Source organism: Rhinolophus ferrumequinum, chromosome X (assembly GCF_004115265.2).
Source record: "Rhinolophus ferrumequinum isolate MPI-CBG mRhiFer1 chromosome X, mRhiFer1_v1.p, whole genome shotgun sequence".
Taxonomy (NCBI): domain Eukaryota; kingdom Metazoa; phylum Chordata; class Mammalia; order Chiroptera; family Rhinolophidae; genus Rhinolophus; species Rhinolophus ferrumequinum.
In genome coordinates, this window is record NC_046284.1 from 17,410,665 (window position 1) to 17,433,288 (window position 22,624).

A 22,624-nucleotide genomic window follows, 5' to 3' on the forward strand; every position below is an offset into this window, starting at 1 on the left:
ATGCGAATTGAATAAGTTAACATATGTAAAGTGTTTAAAACAATGCCTGCTCCAGAGTAAATGCCCAGAAAAAAATTAGCCATTGTTATTATCACGCTCTTATCATTATCATTCCTAATATTTGGTCATGATGCTGGAATATAGACTACCTTTCAGTTTTATACCCTGTGAAGAAAATACAGGGCAAGAAAGGTTAAATTTTCCATTTTGTAATTTTGTTTGTACTGGTAAAGAGACTTGGAAATGTCAGCGCTGGAGAGCTTTTATAGGTATTATCATTTTCAATTTCAGTAAAACAGTTAGGAAAATGGTAACTCTGATTTTGGTTGAGTCACAGGATCCAAGTAAAGCCACATTATTGTTTAAACTCTCATCAAGATCTAGGAACAGGCATATGTCTATAAAATGTGATGTGTTCAAAATTAAATTAGTTTACCTCAGAAACCGAGTCACCTTTGGATCTAATTAATGTTTCAGTATATGTGTTGCCCTGAAAAACAAGCCCAGGCCCCCACACCCTCATGGACCAATTTTCTTTTGTGGTCTCAGCTCATTTCACCTTGCCTCTATCTGTTGGCTGATTAGGTTTCTAGTCCAAGCAGGATAATTGCAGTAATTCAAATTTAGATTTAATTTTCGGTGCTTACATTTGATGGGAGATGATTCTAATAGATATGGGACTACTTGCTTTATGAGGTCAGAATTGTTGCTGCTTTTAAAAAGGCAAACAGACTCCTGCCAATCACCACCCAGTGGTTCAAAGTCTTTTTGAGGCAGTGGCCTGATGGGGCCGAAAGGGAATCAGACTAGGAGTCTGAATCCTTGGATTTGAAACCCTGCTGGCCTCCTCTAGTATCTGACCCCTCTTCCTTCCCTCCAATGTCCCTTTCTTTGTTTTCAAACTTATTTTCCTGTACACTTTTTTGTAAGCAACTGCAGTTTCCTCTTTGGGATGAGGTAGGGCCTAAACTGATTAATAAATACATTTGCTGTGTAATATTAGGCAAACCATGACCTGTTGGTGAGAAAATCTTCTGTTCTGTAAAATGGAATGAATGTGAAACCTACTCTGGCTACCTCACCAGTTCTCATGCAGATCATATAAGATGGGTTGTAAAAGGGCTCTGTGAAATCTTCAAGGGTTATATACTTGTAACGAATTCTTTTAATATCAGAATGTGGCTAAAATATAGACCAGTCTAATGACTAACGTGATTTAACTTTGCTTTCCACAAGGAGCCAGTAGTCCCCTGCTTGTAGTTCAGTGCCTGAACTGCAGTTCTTCTGTTTGTAGTTAAGACGTGGCCAGCCTCTAACATGCATTGTACATGACCCTGCAGTTATCAAAATGAACCTGTCCAGCCTTTCATTGCTCTAGACACCTACTGTGTGCTTTCTAAACAGAGAAAGGGAAAATTAGCTAATTCATTTAGCCATGAAACTATCATTTGCTATGCCCCTATCTGTCTAGACATGGGGATATAGAGACAAAGTACCAGTCCCTGCCTCGGGGAGTTCACTGTGGGCACGACAGACAAGTAGACAGAGATGAATATTGTAAATGCCTTAATAGCTATATGTACAGGGTGCTGCGGAGCAGAGAAGAGGAAACTGTCTTTACATGGGGATTGTCAGTGAAGGTTTCCCAGGGGAGATGATGCCTGAGATACATCTCGAAGAGTTTGCTGAGTGGGAGGGAATAGATTTTTCAAAGGTACAGCAGTTGGAGTAGATAAAAGGCAGGAGGGGCTGTTTGGGGGAAGGGGAATACTTCTGTATGTCTGAATTACAGTGTTTGGGGAGGGAGAATGGCAGGAGGTAAGGGTGACAGTGAAGTCTGGGGCCAGATAATGGAGGGCTTGTAAGTGGGCAGAGACTTGTTTACAGAGCATGACAAGTTCAGATTTGTCTGTTAGAATTGTAGCAGTGAGCAGAGCAGCAATTTGATCATAGGTGATAGAGAAGGCTCTGGTGAAATTCAGGCAAGAAACGAAATAGAAATCGGTGGAAGTCTTAACAGTGGGACTTTAGAAAAGATGTTAAGAAGATAGACCCTTCCTTACTTGGTTACTGTTTGGATATAGTAGGAGAGGGAAGAATCCAGGATAATACCCACGTTTCTGGCTTGTTTGAGATGATGGATGAATCCAGAAAGGAGTAGGATACAAGAAACAACCTTAATAGCCATGTGGAATAAGAGAAGAGGAACCAGTTTGGGGAGATGAGTTCAATTTGGGGATTGTTTTGTTTGAGGTCCTGAGTGGTATTTAGGTAGAAATGCCCATATCTAGAGCTCAGAGGAGCTATGAAAAGTGCACGGGAGGAAAAACTTTTTCTCTACCCTCTTAGGGTACCTGGCTGGGTCTGAAAATTAAACAAAGGCAAATTAACAAGAGAAAAACATACTTTGTTTAATACAAGTTTTATATGCCATGAGAGCCTTCATAAGGAAATGAAGACCAGGAGAAACAATATAGACCTGAGTGTTTTTATGCTGGGTTTGATGAAGTTTGGGCAGTAGCATAGAAAAACGATAAGCCAACGAGTATGAGATAAGAGCAGTAAACTGGGGGAAATTTACCAAGACCTGTGTGTTAGGATTCTTGTCAGTGTCCATTTGTTTGGGGAGGTAGTGATGCTCATGTCCTCTTTTACAAGGAGGGCACTTCTCACATGGGGGCTTTATGACCTTTTTCAGGGAAGAAGGGAGGAGGGAAGGTCAGAATGACTTTCCTGTTTCTGCACTTTTCTCAGACTCCTTCAGCTTAAAATGTTCGATATGCCAAAGTGCCATATTTTGGGGTGGCATGTCCTGAGCCCCATCAAGAGCAGTGGAGATTTTTGGAGTTGTTGCAGTTATAAGATGAAGTTATTTCCTGCACTATTCATGAGACTGGATCCGTATCATATTTCAAGAGTCAGCAAAATGTCATCTCCTTTTAGAGGCCTTCCCTGACCTTCCAATCTCAATTGGCTTCTTCTGTATTACTCTTGAATAGCATTCTGTCCTTTGTTTTATGGCAGTGATCACAATCTATAAGTACATATTTATGTCAATTGTTTACTGTCTGACTCTTCATTGGACTGTAATTTCCATGTGAACAGGATCACACCTGCCTTGTTTACTGACGAGTACCTGCAACTCAGCCTGGCACAAAGTAAATGCTCAAAGAATATTTGTTGAGTGGGTGAATGAAGAGTACATACCAAGAAAGAGGAGATTGAGAGAGAAAATTAGAGGACATCGGGCAGAATCCTAAAGAACTCAAATGGTCAGTAAGGAGAAAAGGGACGAGAAAAGGAGACTGTGAAGGACCAGTCAGATATACGTAGGTAGGAGGAAAACCAGGAGAACACAGTCTCAGAGAGGCATATGGAAGAGTGTCAAGAAGAGAATACTCAGTGGTGTGAAATGCTGTTGAAAGGTTGTATCAAGTAATGACTGAGAAGCAGTCATTAGAAATAATATGAAGGCTATGGATGATCTTAGTAAAAGCAATTTAGTGTTAAGGGGTGGACATAAAGATTGAATAGGGACTTCCCGTCAATATGTTGAACTGAGGTATTGCAGAAGCCCCTATCCTTCCATAGAAAACATAGAAATAGTGGGTAAAATATTACCTTAAGTCTTTGACAATACACAAGAAAATTCAAAAGCAAAAAAGGAAAATCTCCAGGATATGGAAACAAAACAGCCATGCAAAGCCAAAGCAAACTGCAACAGTTGAAGCTAAATGGCCATCAAGGGTCTCAGAGCTGAGTATAGACCCTGGGGCTTACGTTGAAGCCACAGCCCTGACACAGAGCCCTGAATTTCCTGCATAAAGATACGAGCCAGGAAGTCCTGTTCAGTTCATGATAAATCAGGACTCAAAGCCTAGGGGAACAGAATATGGGTAGGGTGTCCATTCTGGGCCTACAAGTGTAAGAAATTGGAACCTCACATTTCAATTTGTACTAAAAACCTGGGAAATTCAAATAAAAAACTGACCTGGATCCAGTGAAACCCATAGAGGGCTAGCATAGAAAGAAGCATAGAAAGAACCCATAACTATAGAGATAGATAGATAACTCTACTGTCCAGGGCTCACATGGACCTAGAGAAAACCACTTTCCTGCTGAAGGGGAAGCCACAGTCAAATTTACAGAGCAAGAAGAGAAATAAACCACTGCAGGGAGAGTCAGTGGTGACAATCAGTAGGGTAATTCATATTCGAGAAAAGTTGTATCATAAGGCAATATGTAAGAGACTTTAATATAAATATCTTCAAAGTGTTTAATAGGATACAGGAAGGATTAGAATCCATAAGGTATGAACAGCATATTGTGAAAAAGATAGCAGACATATTAGAAAAGATGAAACAAATTATAAAAATTATATATGTATATATGTGTGTGTGAATATGTATGTATATATACATATATAATTTAATATGTCATATAATGTATATTAATATTATATAGTGTGTGTGTGTGTGCATCAATGAAATAAAACCAAATTCAACAATAGATTAAACCGAACTAGAGAGGAGATCACTGAAGCACCCAGATTCTACACAGAAAGATAAAAAAATGGAACTAAGAAATAGAACTAAGGAGTCATGAAGGAGAGAATGGGCTCTCACATATAGCTAATAGAAGTTTCAGAAGAAAATTAGCGAGAGATTTAAGGAGAGGCAGTAGATGAAAAGTTGATGGCTAAATTACCAGAATTGAAGAAAAGCAATAAGAGGAATTCAGTGCATAGGAATATTTTCAGTATGTTTTAAATATATTCAAATACCAACCAAATACTAGCTGTCTCTCTCCAAAAAAAGATGTTGCAATCTATGTAGAGAAATTACTAGGAATACACACACAATATATGATATATGATATGATATATTAGTATAATAATATAATATAATATGTAATCAGAGTGAATGGTGAATGTGGAATAAGGAAGTAGAGATTGTTATTAAAGACAACTTTTTTTCAAGAATCTCGTCTATGAAGGGGAAGAAAGAGTGAACAGGAGCTGAATGAGCTTGTCTGACATATTATTTTATCCTATATGAATAGCAGAGTTAGCACAGCAACTCTGTGTACACTCACATGCGAACACATTCAGAGAGCTAGTAGTATAAAATAGCAAGGGACTTTGAAATTGAAGGATTCTTCAATGCTGTTCCGTCCCTTGAAGGTACCCCAGCAGCCTGTTCTGTCATTTCAAATGTCACCAGTAGAGACACTCTTTTGTAGTAGAATATTGCCTCCATAAAATCCCTCTTCGAAGGAGCCAATTGGGTGCGGGGCGTTGTCATGAGGACTCCTAGTGCTCATTCACCCTGAACTGATGAGTGTCTGATCAACTAGCTGTCTTAGTGGAAAGCAATGACCCAGGGATGGGATATAGGAAAGGACAATTTTAATGAAGGAGAAGAATTAGGAAAACCAGGATCCTAAAGTCTTGTCTGGCACAACAGGTTCCTGTGAGGCCTCATAAGGACAGTGAGCATCTGGGCTGAGGTGCTGGCTTTACATCATGGCCTGAGGCCCACCTGGAGTGTGTGTGTACACACACACACACACACTGCCGTTTTAGTTCTTATAGTGAAACAGAGCACTGTTTTTTCCCTTAGTAATTCTGTTAAATGTATTTTCTCAGACCATAGGGTACCAAGATTCTGACAAAGAAAGTAGGCGTTGGAATTTTAGGGGCAGCCAAAGGAATACAGTAAATAGGAGGATTTTTTAAATGTGTTTTCAACATATTCAAATACCAACCAAATCCTAGTTGCCCCTGTTCAATAGGAATATTGAAGTCTACACAGAGAAATTACTAGGATTATCTGGCTTGGACAGTCATTTCCCCATCGTCTTTAATTCATTTGTTAGCTTAAAATTTTATCATCGGAATAAAATTATTTAATAGCTGCCCACATGCAAATTTCTGGTCTCCAAGCTCACCTCAGTTATTGCAGGAGGAGAATGCCTAGCTCACTGTAGCACACATTGCAGTTTAATTTTGATTTTGATTGACCTTTTTACAAAAGGATTACTTCTAGTAATCCTTCTGCTGATGGCAGTTGTAAATCGAAAACCTACTCTGCACTTGAACATCACTGTTGACAATATGTGCTGAACACGATCAGTGGGAAAGGGAAGAGACAATTGGTTGACAAGCAAGAAAAGAACAACTCACAAATGTCCGTCGGAACATCCACATGGCACATTTTATTTCTCTTGATCTCCAGAGTGCTTCATGACCATACCAGGTATTTCACAGAAAAGTATATCCCAGAGAACGGAGTCAGTTTAACCGAGGCTTGAATTCAGGCTTTACTCAATTTCATTCCCAAACTTACTATTAGGTTGGTGCAAAAGTAATTGCAGTTTAGAAGGTTAATAATTGCAAAAACCGCAATTACCTTTGCACCAACCTAATAGCTCTTCTTCATCCTTCAAAGTTCATTTTTAGTGAGATTTTTCTTTTTTCGGAAGCAGATCCCAATTCCTCCACTCCTGCCCACAGAGTTAGCTGTGTCTTCTTTTGGGCGCCGCCCCGCCACACCCCAATACTATGGACATCTGGTACCACTCTTACAGTGCTAATCACATTTGTGTTTTAGTTATCGCTTATCTTTCTCCTCCATTTGAGGCCAGGGACAGTCAATGGAGCAGCCGTAGACCAGTTTTAGGAACATGGGATATGAAGTCAGAATGCATGGCTTTGAATCCTGGCTCCACCACTTCCTACCGGAATGAACTCATTAACCTCTCTTTGCCTCAGCTTTTTCATCTGTAAAACGGAGATAATAAGCTCATAAGGTGTTGTATGTATTAAATGAGTAAATAAGGATAATGTACTTAGACTAGTGCCTGAAATATAGTTAGTGCTCAATAAATAGATTATATTAATAACTCTTAGTACCTTTGCATCCTTCAGGGCATAGCTCAGTAGATACCAAGTAGTTCTCAGTAAATCTTGAATGAATGAATGAATGAATGAATGAATGAACGAACGAACTAATGAACAGTTTGGCCCAGGGCAAATTTATTTAACTACTCTTGCCTCAGATCTCTTCTCTAAAATGAGATTGTTAATTGAGCATCAAGTCCCCTGTTAGGAAATCAGGTTCTAAAATTGCTTGAGGTCTTCGGTGGTTGCAGAAGTTACCACACAATTTCAGTCTGTTGATTATACTTTTAGCTGTTTGTCAGAAGGGAAATGTTAGAGAAAATTAGTTAGAATGGATACTAGAGAAACCCCTGATTGTAAAGGGCTAGTCATAGGCTTCAGACCATGGAAGTGCATACACTGTGTGTAATATTTTTCTCTCTTTTGGCTGAACTTAAGCTTCCTGTAGCTGAAAGCAGATAGCACAAAAAGCTTACTGTGTAAAGCCAGTTTTCCGTGTATGAAGAGAACTGAGAGAATTGGGAATGCTTGAACTTCTTGTCTGTGCTAAGTAGTGATGAAGATAAAGGCCAGGAAGTGCCTTTTGGGTCTCACAGCATTCTAAGGCTCCAGGTTACCTGAGTCAGACTAGGTCCTTGTGTCAAAGTACTCCCTGGGCTTAGAAACCCAGAATGACAGGAGGCAGTGATTTATAATCATTTAATTTTAGTGAGAAACAGCGGTGTTTCCTTTAAATATCACTCGAAGAAGTTATTAAAATTATATGAACTATGCTCATAACTAAACATAGGGCATATCTATTCTTGCTTGTTTCATAAATCACTTTTGTTAAGAAAAAGAAAGGAAAAGCGTAACTGAGTTGAAAATCATGCTATATTCTATCTTTTTCTGTTACTACCCAAGCCAAGAGATAGCCATATCTAGGCACCATTGTTCAGCGACCCAAATTCCAGACCCAGTGCCAAAGAGGAAAAAGTTGTATTTAAAGGGCTGGCCTTGTACACGTAAATTGTGTTGGCTGAGTATCCTTGGTTTAAATACTAGCACTGCCACCAGTGTACAAGCCAGGAAACCATGAATACATCACTTGGGTTTCTAGACTTCACTTTCCTCACCTGTAAAATGGCAATATACCTACCTTAGAGGTTATTATAAAGATTAAAGAAAAATAGTTACAGCACTTAACAGGTTCCTTGTCCAGTTATAACCACAGACTTTATTGAGTGTTTTCATCATTTGAAACACCTGTTTTGGCCAGGAAAAAAAAAATCTAAACTAGAATGGAGAGTTTAAAAGCCATCTAGGTAAAAGGATAAAGAGGATGTGGAGTGTGTGTGTGTGTGCACATGCATGTACAATGGAAAATTACGCAGCAATAAAAAGGAATGAAATCTTGTCATTTGCGACAAACACAGATGGATCTAAAGGGTATTACGGTATGCTACGTGAAATAAGTCAGACAGAGAAAGACATACCTTATGGTTTCACTTATACGTGAAATCTAAAAACGAAACAAAACCAAAACAGACTAGTAGAAACAAAAACCAAAGGGATGATTACCAGAAGGGAGGGCTTGGGGGGGGGGGTGAGTGAAAGGGGAAGGCGAATATAGTCAATAATTGTGTGATAAGTTTGCACGGTGACAGATGAATACTAGACTTAGTGGGATGATCACATTATAAGGTATAAAAATGTCGAATCACTATATTGTACACCAGAAACTAATACAACCAATATAAGATTATATACCAACTATACTTAAATAAAACCATTTTTATAAAAAATCTAGGGCATCTGCACACTTCTCAGGTGGATCATGGACATGTCCTTTGTCCCCTCCTAAGAGTCTGGAGGATACCATTTCCTCATTCAGCAGGTTCTCCTGCCCAAATCCTAGTCAGTGTCTGAAAAGAGATGTGTTAAGATTCTTAATCCTGAGGGAGCAAGCAAGTATTTTCCCATTACCTCTCTGCTCCTTTAAAAAATGGCAACTCTTGATAGGAAATTGATGGAATCAGTGCCACTGGCAAATAGGAAATCAATCCAGAGTTCCTTATGCTGGCAGCGAAGCCCGCCCCCATGTGCTAAGTAATAATGAACATTACATCATTTGCAAACGCTGCATTCCCTTCCTCAAATCCTGAGTTTAGGTCACCTTCCTCCACAAATCCTATTTCTTGAAACAAGTTAGATCCAGAAAAATTACTGATTGTCTGCTTTTGTCTCAAATCCTCCATCATTTCCCCCCCTAACTTTTCATTTAGATTACTTAGTTCACTGGGCAAGAAATGAACCCAGTGTTACAGATATTTTGCCTCTGAGTCTTGTACATTTTTAGTTTGCCATAAATGTTGCATCATAGAAACACCTCATTTATGTTTGTTAGCCAGCAGTCAGTTCATAAAATAGCAACTGTTTTTTCAAGATCTTCAAATATTATTTAATAAAACTGAACCAAACTCAGAGAAGCTGGTGCTTTTATTGGCTGTGGATGCTCTGTCACCAGTGAGGTAACCCATTTGGTTAAGGATCAGTTTATTGTATCTACAGTATTCCCACACATTGGACGAGAGAGACTTTCAAAAGTGGGTGTGACTGCCTTGACCCACATGCTTCAAGTTCACCCAATATGACCTTCCAAAGTCAAAGGCACTAGCTATCTCCATGCCCCATAAGACAAGACCTTAAGCTTTCTCAGTGAAAGTGTGGCTTCCCCTCTCCCTGTGACCACTTCTTGGTTGCTGGTCATGGGTAGTATAAATGTTGCATACTCGTATAGTTTTTATGACAGAATGAGAGCCTTGAGGGGAATCCACTCACATACCTATCAAGGTAGATAAGGTTTCTGTTCTATTCACAAAAGCTTCTATAGGAGAATCGGCAATCATGATATTTAACAATCCTTACTGAAAAGAATGTTTTCTTTGTACAAAACTTAAATCTCAACATATTGGGGCTCATTTCCTTGTGTTCTTTCCTTATGACCAAGAGAGAAACCTCGACCCCAGCAATCCAATATTTCTCTCCAGGTTTTCTTGATTAAACAACCAAGCAGGTAATCAGAGGCCTTGAACTCTTGATGTTGCAGCTGCTATGGCTAATTAAATGGCAAAGAACTGAATTCATAGATATGATTAATACCATCAGGGTGCTTTATGGTTTTAATGTTCATAAATTATGAGTGAACAATGAAATTTTTATGTAGGTTATAGGATTTTTCTTCTTAAAGGATCAGAACTAATCATTGTGCTCCAAATTGATTTTAAATATAAACCAGAGGTGGCTATAGTAAATTCTACAGCTTAAGTTTTTGAGAATGATCTGAGAGAGGGACATAATGAAAATCAAGCCACCATCCTAGTATGATGCAAACCTAGGGTTCTTTGGCTTTTCATCCTGAATGCAAATCAAGAGAGCTACTCAATTTTTTTTAATGGTTCTGGAGACCTTTGTTTCTGAAGCACAATTCCCCCAAATGATCTGACTAGGAGACACTCATTGCCAACTAATAAACATGCCAGGTTCTGTTACAGAATACGGTAGTCACTCTTTCTGTCCCTGGAATTTCAGTGTGACATTGACAAGATTCCATTAAATTGCATTTTTCTTTCTGCTTGAAGTGGCAAGAGTCTTTCTTAATGGTTTTTCTCTAATCTCCTCATTTGTATTTCTATCCAGTTGTTTCTCTGGGCTTTGGACATAATTAAATAGGCCACAAAAGGTGGTACTTGCTGCCCAGTGTATTAAATATCTGTCCCCTCTTCTGTGCTACCCAGTTAATGGTGAAATCTCCCAGTGTTACTTGACTTTACACTTGAACCTACCTCCCTTTCCTCCCTTTGAGCTCATCATCAGTCCTTGACCTACTAACTGGTCATTCAGATATTTTGATGGACGGTCAGTGAAGATGGAGAGCAATCTGTCAAGTGGCTCCATTTATGTTTATCTTTCACAAAGGAAAGGTGTTTGAAATCTCTTATTTTCAGACTTTCAGAAAGGCAGCCAATTCCTTCCTGCTCAAAAAGTATGGAGGCTGCTCCTGATTAGGCTGTCTGAATTCTCTCATTTTTACTCATCACAGCCACATCTGTTTGGGTTTCTGTCTCTCCTGGAGATGCCTCTTGAGAGCTGGTCCCCTCAGCTTCTTTACAGCTCATCTGAGGCTGCCAAAAGAGATTGGCAGAGAGGGATCAGCATTCTGTGCTCTGATAACTCACATAACTCTCTCTGCAAAGAATGCTAAGACCTGGTTCTCAAGCGAACCCCGGAGGAATGGAGCCAAAAAGACTTCTTTGTTTCTCTTTGGAATTCAATTTAGAGTTTAGGTCTGGTGAAGTGGGAGGGGAAATTGCAGAGCAGAATTATGAAGAGGGGAAGATAAAGAGGTCAAAGAGGAACAGGGGCATATACAAAAAGTCATAGCCCCCCCAGAGCCAGAACGACTTTAAGGAACATTTCATCCAGAGCTTTTTCAGCATTTTGTTTTTAATAGTGGAATCTTTTATTTTTATTTTTTCATAAGAAATCATACAACGAACCCCAGTATGTAAAACTGATGAAAGCAGGGGTGCTAAGGTAGAACCATGGGTCAGTGAACTTACATCCCCTCCATGTACTCTTGGTGCTCTGTAGAATACAATTTGAAAGCCATTAATCACGTCTACAAGATTACTTTGAAGAGGAGAAAACTGAAGCCCCAATAGGAAAAATGACATGACTAAGGTCACACAACCAGTTTATCAGAGGGACAGGATTAAAATACATGCATTCTGCCACCCAGGCTAGAACTCTTAGTAAACTGAATTGGAGAAAGGAGCTATGGATGCTTCCTTCTTGAACACGGATCAAGGAGAGCGTGGTGGACAGTGCAGTGGGGGCAAGAGGTCTGGGAGAAGCAAAGGAGAGTGGTCCCATCCAGCACGGAGGAGTTGGGAGCCCTGGGGTTAAGCAAAGGGAATTCAAACACTACAAATATGGAGGAGACCCAAGAAGTTCCATAGCAAGGGTACAGTGTCAACTGGGAAGCACAGAGCAAGACAGGAGACAAAACACTTTGGAAATAAGTATCGATGGAAAGTTCTTTCTTCTTCTTCCCACTAAAATGCCATAGTCCTGGTCTGGGGTGGCAGTAACACACAAAGGAAAGGCAAAACATGCTTCTCTAGAGTGGGCGGCAGTTCCTCCTTTCATACGCCTTCCGACAATGACCGGGATTTTGGCACAGTTCTCTGAGGATTTGAGAGTTATATTCACACTCTGCTCTGAATTTGAAAGTCCCTAAGAAATACACACAAGAGTTAGGAAAGGATCAAAATATCTGCTTAATTAATGGTTACGCTAATTGCACAATATGATTTGGATCCAAAATCAAAATGGCTTCCCTCCACTTTCCCCCTAGATGACCCCCCTTCTCTTGTCACAGGCCTCTGTGAGTTCTCTTAGTGAAGGAGAGAGGAGCATACATGTGGTCTGTAGGCAGACAGAACATAGAGAGTTAAAAGCCCCTATCTCCATTCTCACCAATCATGGGTCATTTCTTGTCCACGGAGACAAAATAATAAAGTGGGGGGAGGATAGAAAAAGGCAGAAGTACATTTTATGGGCTGCTGGGAACATGTGGCATGGAGAGATTCTGGCTCCCCTAGACACCCTTATTATTCAAGATGATAAAATTCAAATGTCTGAGAGAAGTTAGAGCAAGAAAGGAATCTATAAACACCCATAGAATCATCTACTTAAAGCTTTGGCCCACTGGCTCCATGAGTTCCTGGCATAGGGGTTAGTAACAGAGTTGGCGTATTTATATGTTTGTGTTTGCAACTTTATCATGATGTGTCTCCCCTCCCCCCATTGTACATTCCTGAAGTTTTTTTCCATGTCTGTTTACCTCCAATACCCACCTCAGAGTGGCCCGTACCAGTAATTCTCCAGGTATCCTGAAAGTACCTTATGAATGGTGTTTGCACAAACCAACAGTTGAGTGTTCTGGTGGAGAGTGGAGGTAAAAGTGTGGGAAAACCCTCCTCATTTTCTCAGTTCCATTTCCTCATCCTCACTCTTCCCAAGTTCTAGCCCTTGTGTGAATCAGAACTTCGTCCTTCTTTAGCTTTTTCATGCCTGCTTTGGTTCAGGGTCCCAAGAGAGAAACGAGAGGGAAGAAAAGAAAGGCCCCTGGGGGTGGTGCACCTCAGAAGGTAGAAAGATGCAGAGAGTGAACAGGAGCATCTTAACTGTCTCTCCCACATCCCAAATATTTGGCCCTGGTCAGCGCTTCTTCTGACCCCTTTGGTGAGATTGTTTCCCTTCATGTTACTTGGAATTTAAATCACATACATTCTGAGTCAGGAAACATCCTCCTACCCTTGAGAATCAATATAAACCAGACATTCATCAATTATTTTCAATAAACTTATTGAGCATAAACTCTGACAGGAACTATGCCAGGAGATGGGAATATGGTGGTGGCCGAAACCCAGTCCTGAGTTTCAAGGTGTTCAAAGTCCAGTGGGAGCAGACTAGGACATTTCCCCCACAAATTAAAGTCTGCAGAAGTGGATACTTGAATTGACTTGTCCTTCTGCCTTGTTCTCCCTTTTCTTTTGGGAAAGCCAAAAGCACAAAGATGTAGACTAACCCGCAGGGAACCTCAGACCATTTGGCATCTCTCTCCTGTAACTGTCCACCTGTGCAGCCTTCACCCCAGCTGGACTTTGCATGCACAAAATAGTGTTTCTGATGGGGCAAGAGACATTCAAGACTGGGGAGAAGTGGAAGGGGAGGGGAGAGAAGCAGTTCCTTAGTGGAACCCTGGAAATCTACAGAAGCGTCAGGTGATTCCTCTCTGATGGGCTAAGAAGCCTGAGTTCCCTAGTTGGGAGCTCAGGCAAGAAAAGAAGGGCTGGAGTCTGGATGTTTGGTTTTGCATCTACATCTATTCTGAAAAGATCTGGAAAAGGGAGGAGTCCAGTAAAGAGAATGTAGTGGCAGCTCCAAGATAGAGCAGCGGTACCCCCAAAAGGGGGCATCCTTTTTGGCATCAGAAATCAAGTAAAAAAGTAAAACAGTCGTGTCTGTTTGAAGGTAGGAGTGTGGATGGGCCATTCTCTATTGCATTCTTGGTCTCAAAATTCCTTCTTTCTTCTCCTACAGATTAAAATATAGAACAGGGAAGGGACAACTTGTGAACGGAGTGAGGCGAGGGAAAAGCCAGGCTTGATTCCTGAATTGGAGGGAGAGAGGCTGCCTGAGCATGAGGAGCAGGGAAAAAAAGAAAGAAGTTAGGAGACTGGAGATGGGCTAGGGCTTAAATAAGGAGCCCTGCATTTCCCCAATACTGCTTATGGTGCACGACTCCAGCTCTTTGCTTGGATCCCAAACCCCGAACGTAACGATGAGGGGGCGTAGAAGAAATACGTGGTTCGGACCGCACAAATTGAAATGGCCCGAAATGAAAAGTCAGCAAAAACCACTGGGTGGCAGCGCGGTGTGCGGGCGCAGCTCTGCAGTGCCTGATGCTGCGGCTGCGGCTGCTGCCGCGGGGGCTGAACCCGTCAGGGAGCCCCGGCCTCTCTCCGGAATGGCTACAAGTGTCGCCAGAAAACATAACTCAGTGGGGTTATTTGGGGGTGGGGTGTTGTGAGTCGGAGCCTGGGGCAGATGGCTGGGGAACTTCCCAGGGCCCCCAGCGGGGACATAACCTGGCCAGCTGAGAGTCATACACTAATGAAACTCGCCACCCTGCCATCTCCCATCTTCAAGCACCACCCCACCCCACCCATCCTCGCTCCTCCAATGCAACTACCTCATCCCGGTGCCTCCTCCATCACTGTTTGCTCCCGAAGCTCCTTTCGGGGAAAGGAGGGAAGAAGGGTTTGGTGATGGGGCAAGGCCTAAGCCCCTACAGGTGTTAGCCCCAGCGGCCCTCCGGGGACTTGGGGGGGTGGGTGGGTGGGGGTGGCCCGCGGCCCGGAGCCCGCGGGCTGGGCTCTGGGAGGGAGGGGCCGCCGAGGGAGGGGGCCTCGCGGAGACTGTCGCGCTCTACCGGAGGGTGCCTGCGGCGACGGAATTCCTGTGCTGAGACTGTGCCGCGCCCAGAGCAGCAGCAGCAGCAGCAGCAGCAGCAGCAGCAGCAGCAGCAGCAGCAGCAGCAGCAGCAGCAGCAGCAACAGCAACAGCAACAGCCGCTGCGAAGATGCTAGGCCATTACCTGTTTGATCCCCGTCGGAAATCTGGCACGGGCCAACTTTTCCTGATTGTCAGGCCAGGAAGTTGCAAGGACTAGTCGGAGGCTCGGAGGGGCCAGGGTGAGGGCGCGTTCCCCCGCGCGCTACCCCCTCCCCCCTCCTCCCCGCCGCCTGCGCTCCCGGCCTCTCTCCCGCCCGCGCTTTCCCTCCGCCCGCCTCCATCCTCCTGCCCCCTCCGCGAGGCACAGGGCGGGGGGGTGCAGCCAAACTCCGACCCGAGCCGTTTGGACTTGCACAGTGTCCTCGGGGCGCAGGGGCCGAGCGCACGCAGTCGCGCAGCTCTGCCTCCGCCCGCCAGTCTTGCCCTCGATCCCGGCCCGGGGCTGTGGCGTCGGCTCGGACCCAGGTAGCTCGCAGCCCGCGCGGGAGGCCGACCACCGCCGGAGGAGCCGGGACGGCATGCTGAGCCCCCTCCTCGGCTGAAGCCCGAGCGCGGAGAAGCCTCGGCGAGCGCAGGCTAAGGAGCCGAAGGCAGCGAAGGCGCGAGACAGAGCGGGCGAGCGACGGAGAAGCGGGCGGAGGAGGCGAAGCCAAAGAGGGGCAGCAAAAGAAGTGGTGGTGGTGGGCGTCGTGGCTATGGCGGCGGCTATCGCCAGCTCGCTGATCCGTCAGAAGAGACAAGCCCGCGAGCGCGAGAAATCTAACGCCTGCAAGTGTGTCAGCAGCCCCAGCAAAGGCAAGACCAGCTGCGACAAAAACAAGTTAAACGTCTTTTCCCGGGTCAAACTCTTCGGCTCCAAGAAGAGGCGCAGAAGGAGACCAGGTCGGAAGGGGCTCCTGGCTGCTTTTATTTTGTTTGCTTGTTTCATACTTTACGAGTGCAGAGGGGCTGGAGGGCTCGGAGGGGCCGGAGGGCATGTAGGTAAGCGCAGGTGAGTTTGTCGGCGGCCCAGGCCACCGAGCCGGTGTGCGTGCGTGGAAAGCGATTGCTTTCTCACCTCCTTCGTAATGGTACCTGGCTTGCTGCATTGCTACTGCCATGGGACAGGCGCAGAGCCTGGGGGCATACCCTGCCCAGGTGGCGCGCCCTCAGCTTCAGGCGTGCCACATGTGTGCATGAACCCCAGCTCAGGCCAGGCGCGACTCAGACATGGCTATCGTGTGTGTGTGTGTGTGTGTGTGTGTGTGTGTGTGTGTGTGAGAGAGAGAGAGAGAGAGAGAGAGAGAGAGAGAGAGAGAGAGAAAGTGTGTGTGTGTGTGTGTTGAAAATTGCAGGCTTGGAACGGGGCAGACACCACTGCCACCCCAGGAAAACATGGGGAATCCTTCCCATGTCTTTATCCCCGCAAGTCTGACCCTTCGCCTCCAGTGTCCGTGGGATTCTGCTATCTAGGCACTCTGTTTCTTTGATCACTTTTAAGCTTGATTGGGACAGACTTGACTTGTGCAGCTTTAAATATTTGCTGGAGAAGGGAGAGTGGATTCCTAGAACCTTGTGGCAAAGAGCTTAGTGAGGTGGTTAGAATAGTAAAACTGTGGTGACTTGCTACTAAAATGCAGGTTTGAAGAGACAATTTAAACTCAGCCAGAGCGTGAGTCCTTTTGAACCTATTCAGTGATCAGAGAAGCGTGATGTTCTGGTGTCAGGGGATATTCTGACAGCTCTAAGTGTCAGGTTGTGTCAAGGTAAAGCTTCAGGGGAACACGCAGCTTACTTGGCCATTCTTAGCCAAATAACTCCTTTACGCTCTTTTCTTACTTTTAACTATGTAAATACTGCGGACTTTCAGACCTATTCATCAATCTGTTACTTTGAATTTATGTATTCTGCACACTCTGTAATGGAAATGCAGACATACATTTTCTGTTGACTCAAGTTTTTTAAGGCATTGGCTGTAAATTATGTTTTTTTGGAAAAGGCTTAAGCAGTTGCAAAGCATGATTATGTGGCCCGAATAATCACATAAATATTATTTCAGTACAGGTGTCTGTATTGGGTATAAGGAAATTTTCGATAACATGGCTGTTACTTTATTATTCTGTGGTGATTCATATTTGAAAATCATTTAAATTGAGACCACGTATTTTGGATAATCATGTTTCAGATAATAAATTTGAAAATAAGTATGAATAATTTTCTTTCCTTTCTACCAGCAAAAACCCTGCTCTTTTTGCACCCATTTTCCCTAAGGATAATAAATATGATAGAGTATGATAATGGTTGTTTTATTCTCCTCCACTCCTCCTTTTTTTGTATTACCACTCAATTTTCTAAATGTAAGTTCTTTGAAGGAGTTGCAGGTTATTTATGCGTTTCAACCTTCTTAGAATGGAGGGGACTATTTTTCAAATTGCAGTAATTCTGGGGGAAATTTTTGCTAGTATATTTTTGGTCCCTGTTTGGTAAACCATTCTAAATTATATTTGCATTCGTTCTTTTCCTTGCACATGAAAAGTGGCACATTGTTAAAAGGCAGGATGTGCCATGCCAACCCATTCCGACTGCTCAATTAGAGTACCAGTCTGTGAATCAAAGGACAAGCTATCAGAAACTGTAGCTGGGCTCAGAAGCTTTAGAGCTTTACCAATGTTACAAGGTAGAAATCAAATGTTTCTTCAGTTTGGAGATTTAGTTTGAAACGAAGTTTGTTTGTTTCCTTTCAGTCAGAGGACAGTTTGAAAGTGTGTCTTGATCTTTTCCACTAAAAGTTGTAAATGAAATTACAATTTTGAATCCTGAGTCTTTTCAACTTCCTATGCACAACGTAACAATTCAAACCATTGTTCTCTTTACAGAGCCTCAACTTAAGGGTATAGTTACCAAACTATACAGCCGACAAGGTTACCACTTGCAGCTGCAGGCAGATGGAACCATTGATGGCACAAAAGACGAGGACAGCACTTACAGTAAGTGACTGCAAAATAAATAGTGTATCCCAGCATGTTGTTGACATTGTGTTTTCTTTCTTTATTTTTTTAAAATAAACAACCCTTGCTAAATCCTGAAGTGAATGCGAAATATAGTCAACCCTATATAATCCTGTTTATGCAGTTCTACCTAAAGGAAGTTGAACGTGAAAATATCTAAAATTGTGAACTATAGCAAATAATGTTGACACCATCTGAAGAATAATCCAAATGTCATCTCCATGGTAATCTGGATAGAATTATGGCTGTCCTTTGGATTTTATTACTTTTTCCCATAGAAAATTTACTTACCCACATACTGATCCTGAAATAGCACGGTATCTCTACTCGTAAGAACCAGTCTCGTCCCAAGAGAAAGGAGTGTTTTCATGTCATGAGAATTCATCATTACAAGCTTTCACTTCTGCTCCCCCTTCCACATACACTGAAAACTCTGAGACTAATTTGGATTGTAACGTTGAGATACCTCCACAGGTGGGTAAAGAGATTTCTTTTAGTGTTTTATTTTTAACCATGGGTTAAGACCAAATTGGAGACCATAAACAGAGAACCTAAAAAGGAAACACATCAAAAATACAATTTTATTTCTAACTATTGAAACAAGGCAATTCCAAGATGTTATATAACCTTTTACATATGCTTTATTTATTTGGAGTAATAAAAGCATAAATTCACAAAGAGTGAGTGGTAATAATTGGGGTTTTCTTGCAATTTCTGGAAACCTATTAAATGTTCCATGAGGCTAAAACACCTAGTTCTGATAATTCATTCTCTATGTTCCCTAATTTATATTACATTTCCCTTAGACTTTGATAATTTCCCAGAAATATTCCCATTGTCATCTAGCCGAGGAAAGCCAATCTGCATGCTATTGAGTCCTGTGCAGCATTTGTAGAGATGTGTGGTTTTAGACAGCAAAGCTATAAACGAGGGTCCCGATGTTAAATGTTAAAGAGGTTCCCACCTTTTAAGAATGCCTCCTGGGCGGATGGCCAAGCTATGACCTCAAGAGGAAGTCACCTTTAATTACCCTTGAAAGCTCTTTTGGTACTAAGGATGAAAAGCATTCATACCGACTGGTTCTTCATTGTTTTGCAAAATGCTGTGTTACTGTTGCGATATTAAAGTATCCCAGACATTCTTTTATGCATACGCTCCTATTTGGAAAAAAAAATTAGTCAAGTGTAACTGGAGGGTTTTGCTGTAATCGTATAACAGACATTAGTACATGATGATCAGTAATAAAACATTCCCATAAATTGTCTGTCTAAATCAGTATTTGGGGAAGGAATGAGAGGATGTATGTAAGCTGCTGTGTTTTCCAAAGTACCTCAGCAAAATGGATCCATTGGGGGTTATTGAAAGGAAGTTCACGATTAACTGCTAATGAGCCTCACTCACTCAACTTTTCCCCCATTTATTTTTAACATCTTCTCCAGATCGAAATCAGAGAAAAAATTGTTTGGGGTCCAGTGTTCACATGCTTTTCCTGAAAAGGAAAAAAAAATAGACGATTCATTTGCTGTGCCTTATAAACAGTGATAGGCCAACTGCATCAAGATTACACTGTATGTAGTCATTTTAGGATATATATGTATATATATATGTATATGTGTGTATATTCATATACATATACATACACAGACACACGCACACATATGCATATATGTATGTAAATCAAGGCTTCCTTTTTTACTATGTAGCTTTAAATCACGTAGTAGGTTTTACTCTTCAGTTCCTACATACGCATAGCTTCTGCCTTTCGTTGTTTTATAACTCTGACTGATATGCATGGCGTTTCTGTGCACTCATGATGTTGTAAGATCTTTGAAGAGTATATGGCTTGATAACCAGAATCTCTTTAGGCAGAATGAAATAATGAAAGGTAAGTCAGCTGACGGTAAGTATTAACCATAACATGAAGCATACAAATGAGAAGTATCTCAAAAGAAAGAAATAGGAAGTCTGTGGGGCTTGAGTCTACCCCCCCATGCTAAGTGTGGCCAGACGCCAGGGAGCTAAGGAACTAGCTTATCTTCCCAATTGGGGATATTGTAGGGCATAAGTCATAAAGAAACAAGAATGTTTAATGAGTAAGATGATCATTAAAGTGGAAGTCTAGCCATGCAAATTTTTTCCCCTACAGCCAAGCAATTTTCTTAGCATTCATTACTTAACTAATTATTTTAAATGAGTGGAACAAGGGTACAAGTTGTTTTTTTTTTCAACTATCACTTTTTCATTTATATAATACTTCCTTAATATGTATTCGTGGTATTGTGTTTATATTTTTCTTAATTTTTTGTGTTTTCAATCATAGTTTTCTCATTTAGTTCAATTTGATTGGTTTTATATTTTAATTCTGACATGGTAAGCAAGAGCATCATAAAACAGATCAGTTCACCTTTTACCCAGATAATCTATTTCTAAAAACGTATGTTGGATATTATGCATTTAAGATGACTTCAGGTAGATTTATTACAGTGGTAAATGTCAGTCCAATAAAATCTCATCATCATGAGCAAATCAGCCATTGTAAATTATGTATTTCCCCCTGAAAAGGAAAAAGATGATAGACATTTCATGGCAGCAGTTTTACTGTATCTGCCCCATGGAGGGCTATTTTAAGAGAATAGGCAGCGTTCCCCTCAAACCTACCAGAGTGTTTGTTACCAGTTCAACATGTCAAGTTTTTCCAATCTACATTAAGATATACTTTTATTAATTACTCCTTTTGAGAAGTTGACTGTAGCCAACCTGATGAAGTAGGATGGCCTCAATGTCCTTTTCAGCAAACCCTGAGTGCCAATAATATGACTGAGAAAATGGTCCCTTCAAGATAGAGGAGTTTGTTTTTATGTAGACAACAGTGAACAAACAAGAAACAAAGGCCCTTGTTATGTATTAAAAGCATCTTTAAAACTTGTGTGAAAAGAGATTTTAGGTATTTTATGTATATATATCTATACATATATATAGATAGATAGATAGATATAGATATATATATTACTTTTAGGTACACAAATGAAATCATTTGTTTTCTTCTCATATTTAGAATATTTTCATCCTCATCAAAATAATATCTGAAGTCCATGAAGAAGTACTCCACATTTAGGGAAATAAAGGCATACAGGAAAATACTGATTCTGTCCAAGCTCACCTCTAATATAATTTCTTTGCATTTCTATCTGGAAAGACTCTCCCTTTAGACAGACTTTAACCCAACCCAGTTTATGATCTATCTTGAATGTCTAAAGAAAAGGTTGCACTAGTAAAACCAGCCATTCTCTGCGTTCGCTGCTCTCTAATTTTTTGTTTTAGAGCGGTGATTGTTTCTCAATCAGGCTTCATAGAAATTTCTGGTACATAGTGAGTAATTCATGTTCTACTATATGATTATTTAATAATAGATAATCCGAGGCATGGATTACTGATATTCTTTGCTTCTCTTTCTCCTACTGCTTTCAGATATTTGGAATTTAAACATTCTGTTGCTCATTGAAATCCACATCAGAGAGTGGTTGAGGCATACAGTGAAAATCAAACCAGTCAATCTCTCTCCACTTGTTACAAGCTGCACTAAGAGAACTAAGGAGGTTCAGAATATTGTGAAAAATTAAGTTCTCCAAACAATTCTGAATTTCATTTATCATTCTCTGTCATCTATTAGTATGCCTAAACTAGGATTCACACGTATGCTGCTGGTCTATTTGTCTAGTGGTACGCAGTGGTATGGCTTTTAAACCAAACCCATATGAAGGTTTGGGTTTGGTTTCATTTGGTTGACATCTCAGAATTGTTACCCTATGAGCTCTTATATAATGGGATTGTGATATATTACTTTCCAAAAATATAATGTTATCATGTTTTCACCTTACAGATTGCTATCAATCCACAAATGCGTGTTAAGCATCACCTGCTGTGATGCGAGCAAGGCATCATCAGCAGAACTATATATACATGACATGCCCAAAGGTCTCAGGCTTCTTTCCTGTGCATTGCATTGTCAAATATAGCATGAGATCTTGGCTTGCAGTCTGCAATTACTTCCCTTTACCTCACATAACAGAAGGGCACAGCTTCTAATACGAGTATTAAATGAAATGCCATCAGTGGCATGTGGTAGGAACACTTGTATTTTGAACTGTACAGTATGTTCTAGCTTCTCTTTGGTAACACCCTGATTTTAAGAGAAAGATACGTTGCAGGCTCACCACGGAATGTTTCGTGGTTCCTTAATGTTCTTCATCCATATGACCCCACCTACTACAGCAGAATCTATAGGCAGCAAGATAAGAGAGCTCAGAAAAACTCTTCTTACCCACGGGCTGACTCTTTTCCGTTCTTGTTCACAGAAATGATAGCAGACCAAGTTATCATCCTCAATAAACTTACACACCAAGGCAGAAATCAACATTGGTCTAGGACTCTTGAGAGAAAGGTGCACATACTATTTTCTAAAGATGTGTGTGGCAAGCACTACGTTTTAAAAATGTACTGTTTTATTTTTATTCATGGTGTAGGAGGGAGTAGACAGCTGGTAGGGGGAGGACGCCCACTGGTTTTCTCCAGTGAGTGGTGTGTGATTGTGAGAAGAGCCTGGGTGTAAGTT

The 22,624-nt window shown here is 41.5% G+C and overlaps 1 protein-coding gene across 7 annotated transcripts in view; it reads left to right on the top strand.

Moving 5' to 3' along the window:
* FGF13 (fibroblast growth factor 13) overlaps positions 1-22,624 on the top strand; it is a 514,923-nt gene that overhangs the window by 428,243 nt on the left and 64,056 nt on the right. For 6 of the 7 annotated variants that reach the window (XM_033117997.1, XM_033117981.1, XM_033118018.1 and 3 more), the window contains one exon: positions 17,881-17,991. In XM_033117997.1, coding sequence (XP_032973888.1) covers positions 17,881-17,991 — 111 coding nt within the window. Of the gene's footprint in view, positions 1-14,957; positions 15,908-17,880; positions 17,992-22,624 lie in introns of those variants that run through there. The other variant, XM_033118011.1, reaches the window with a different exon arrangement.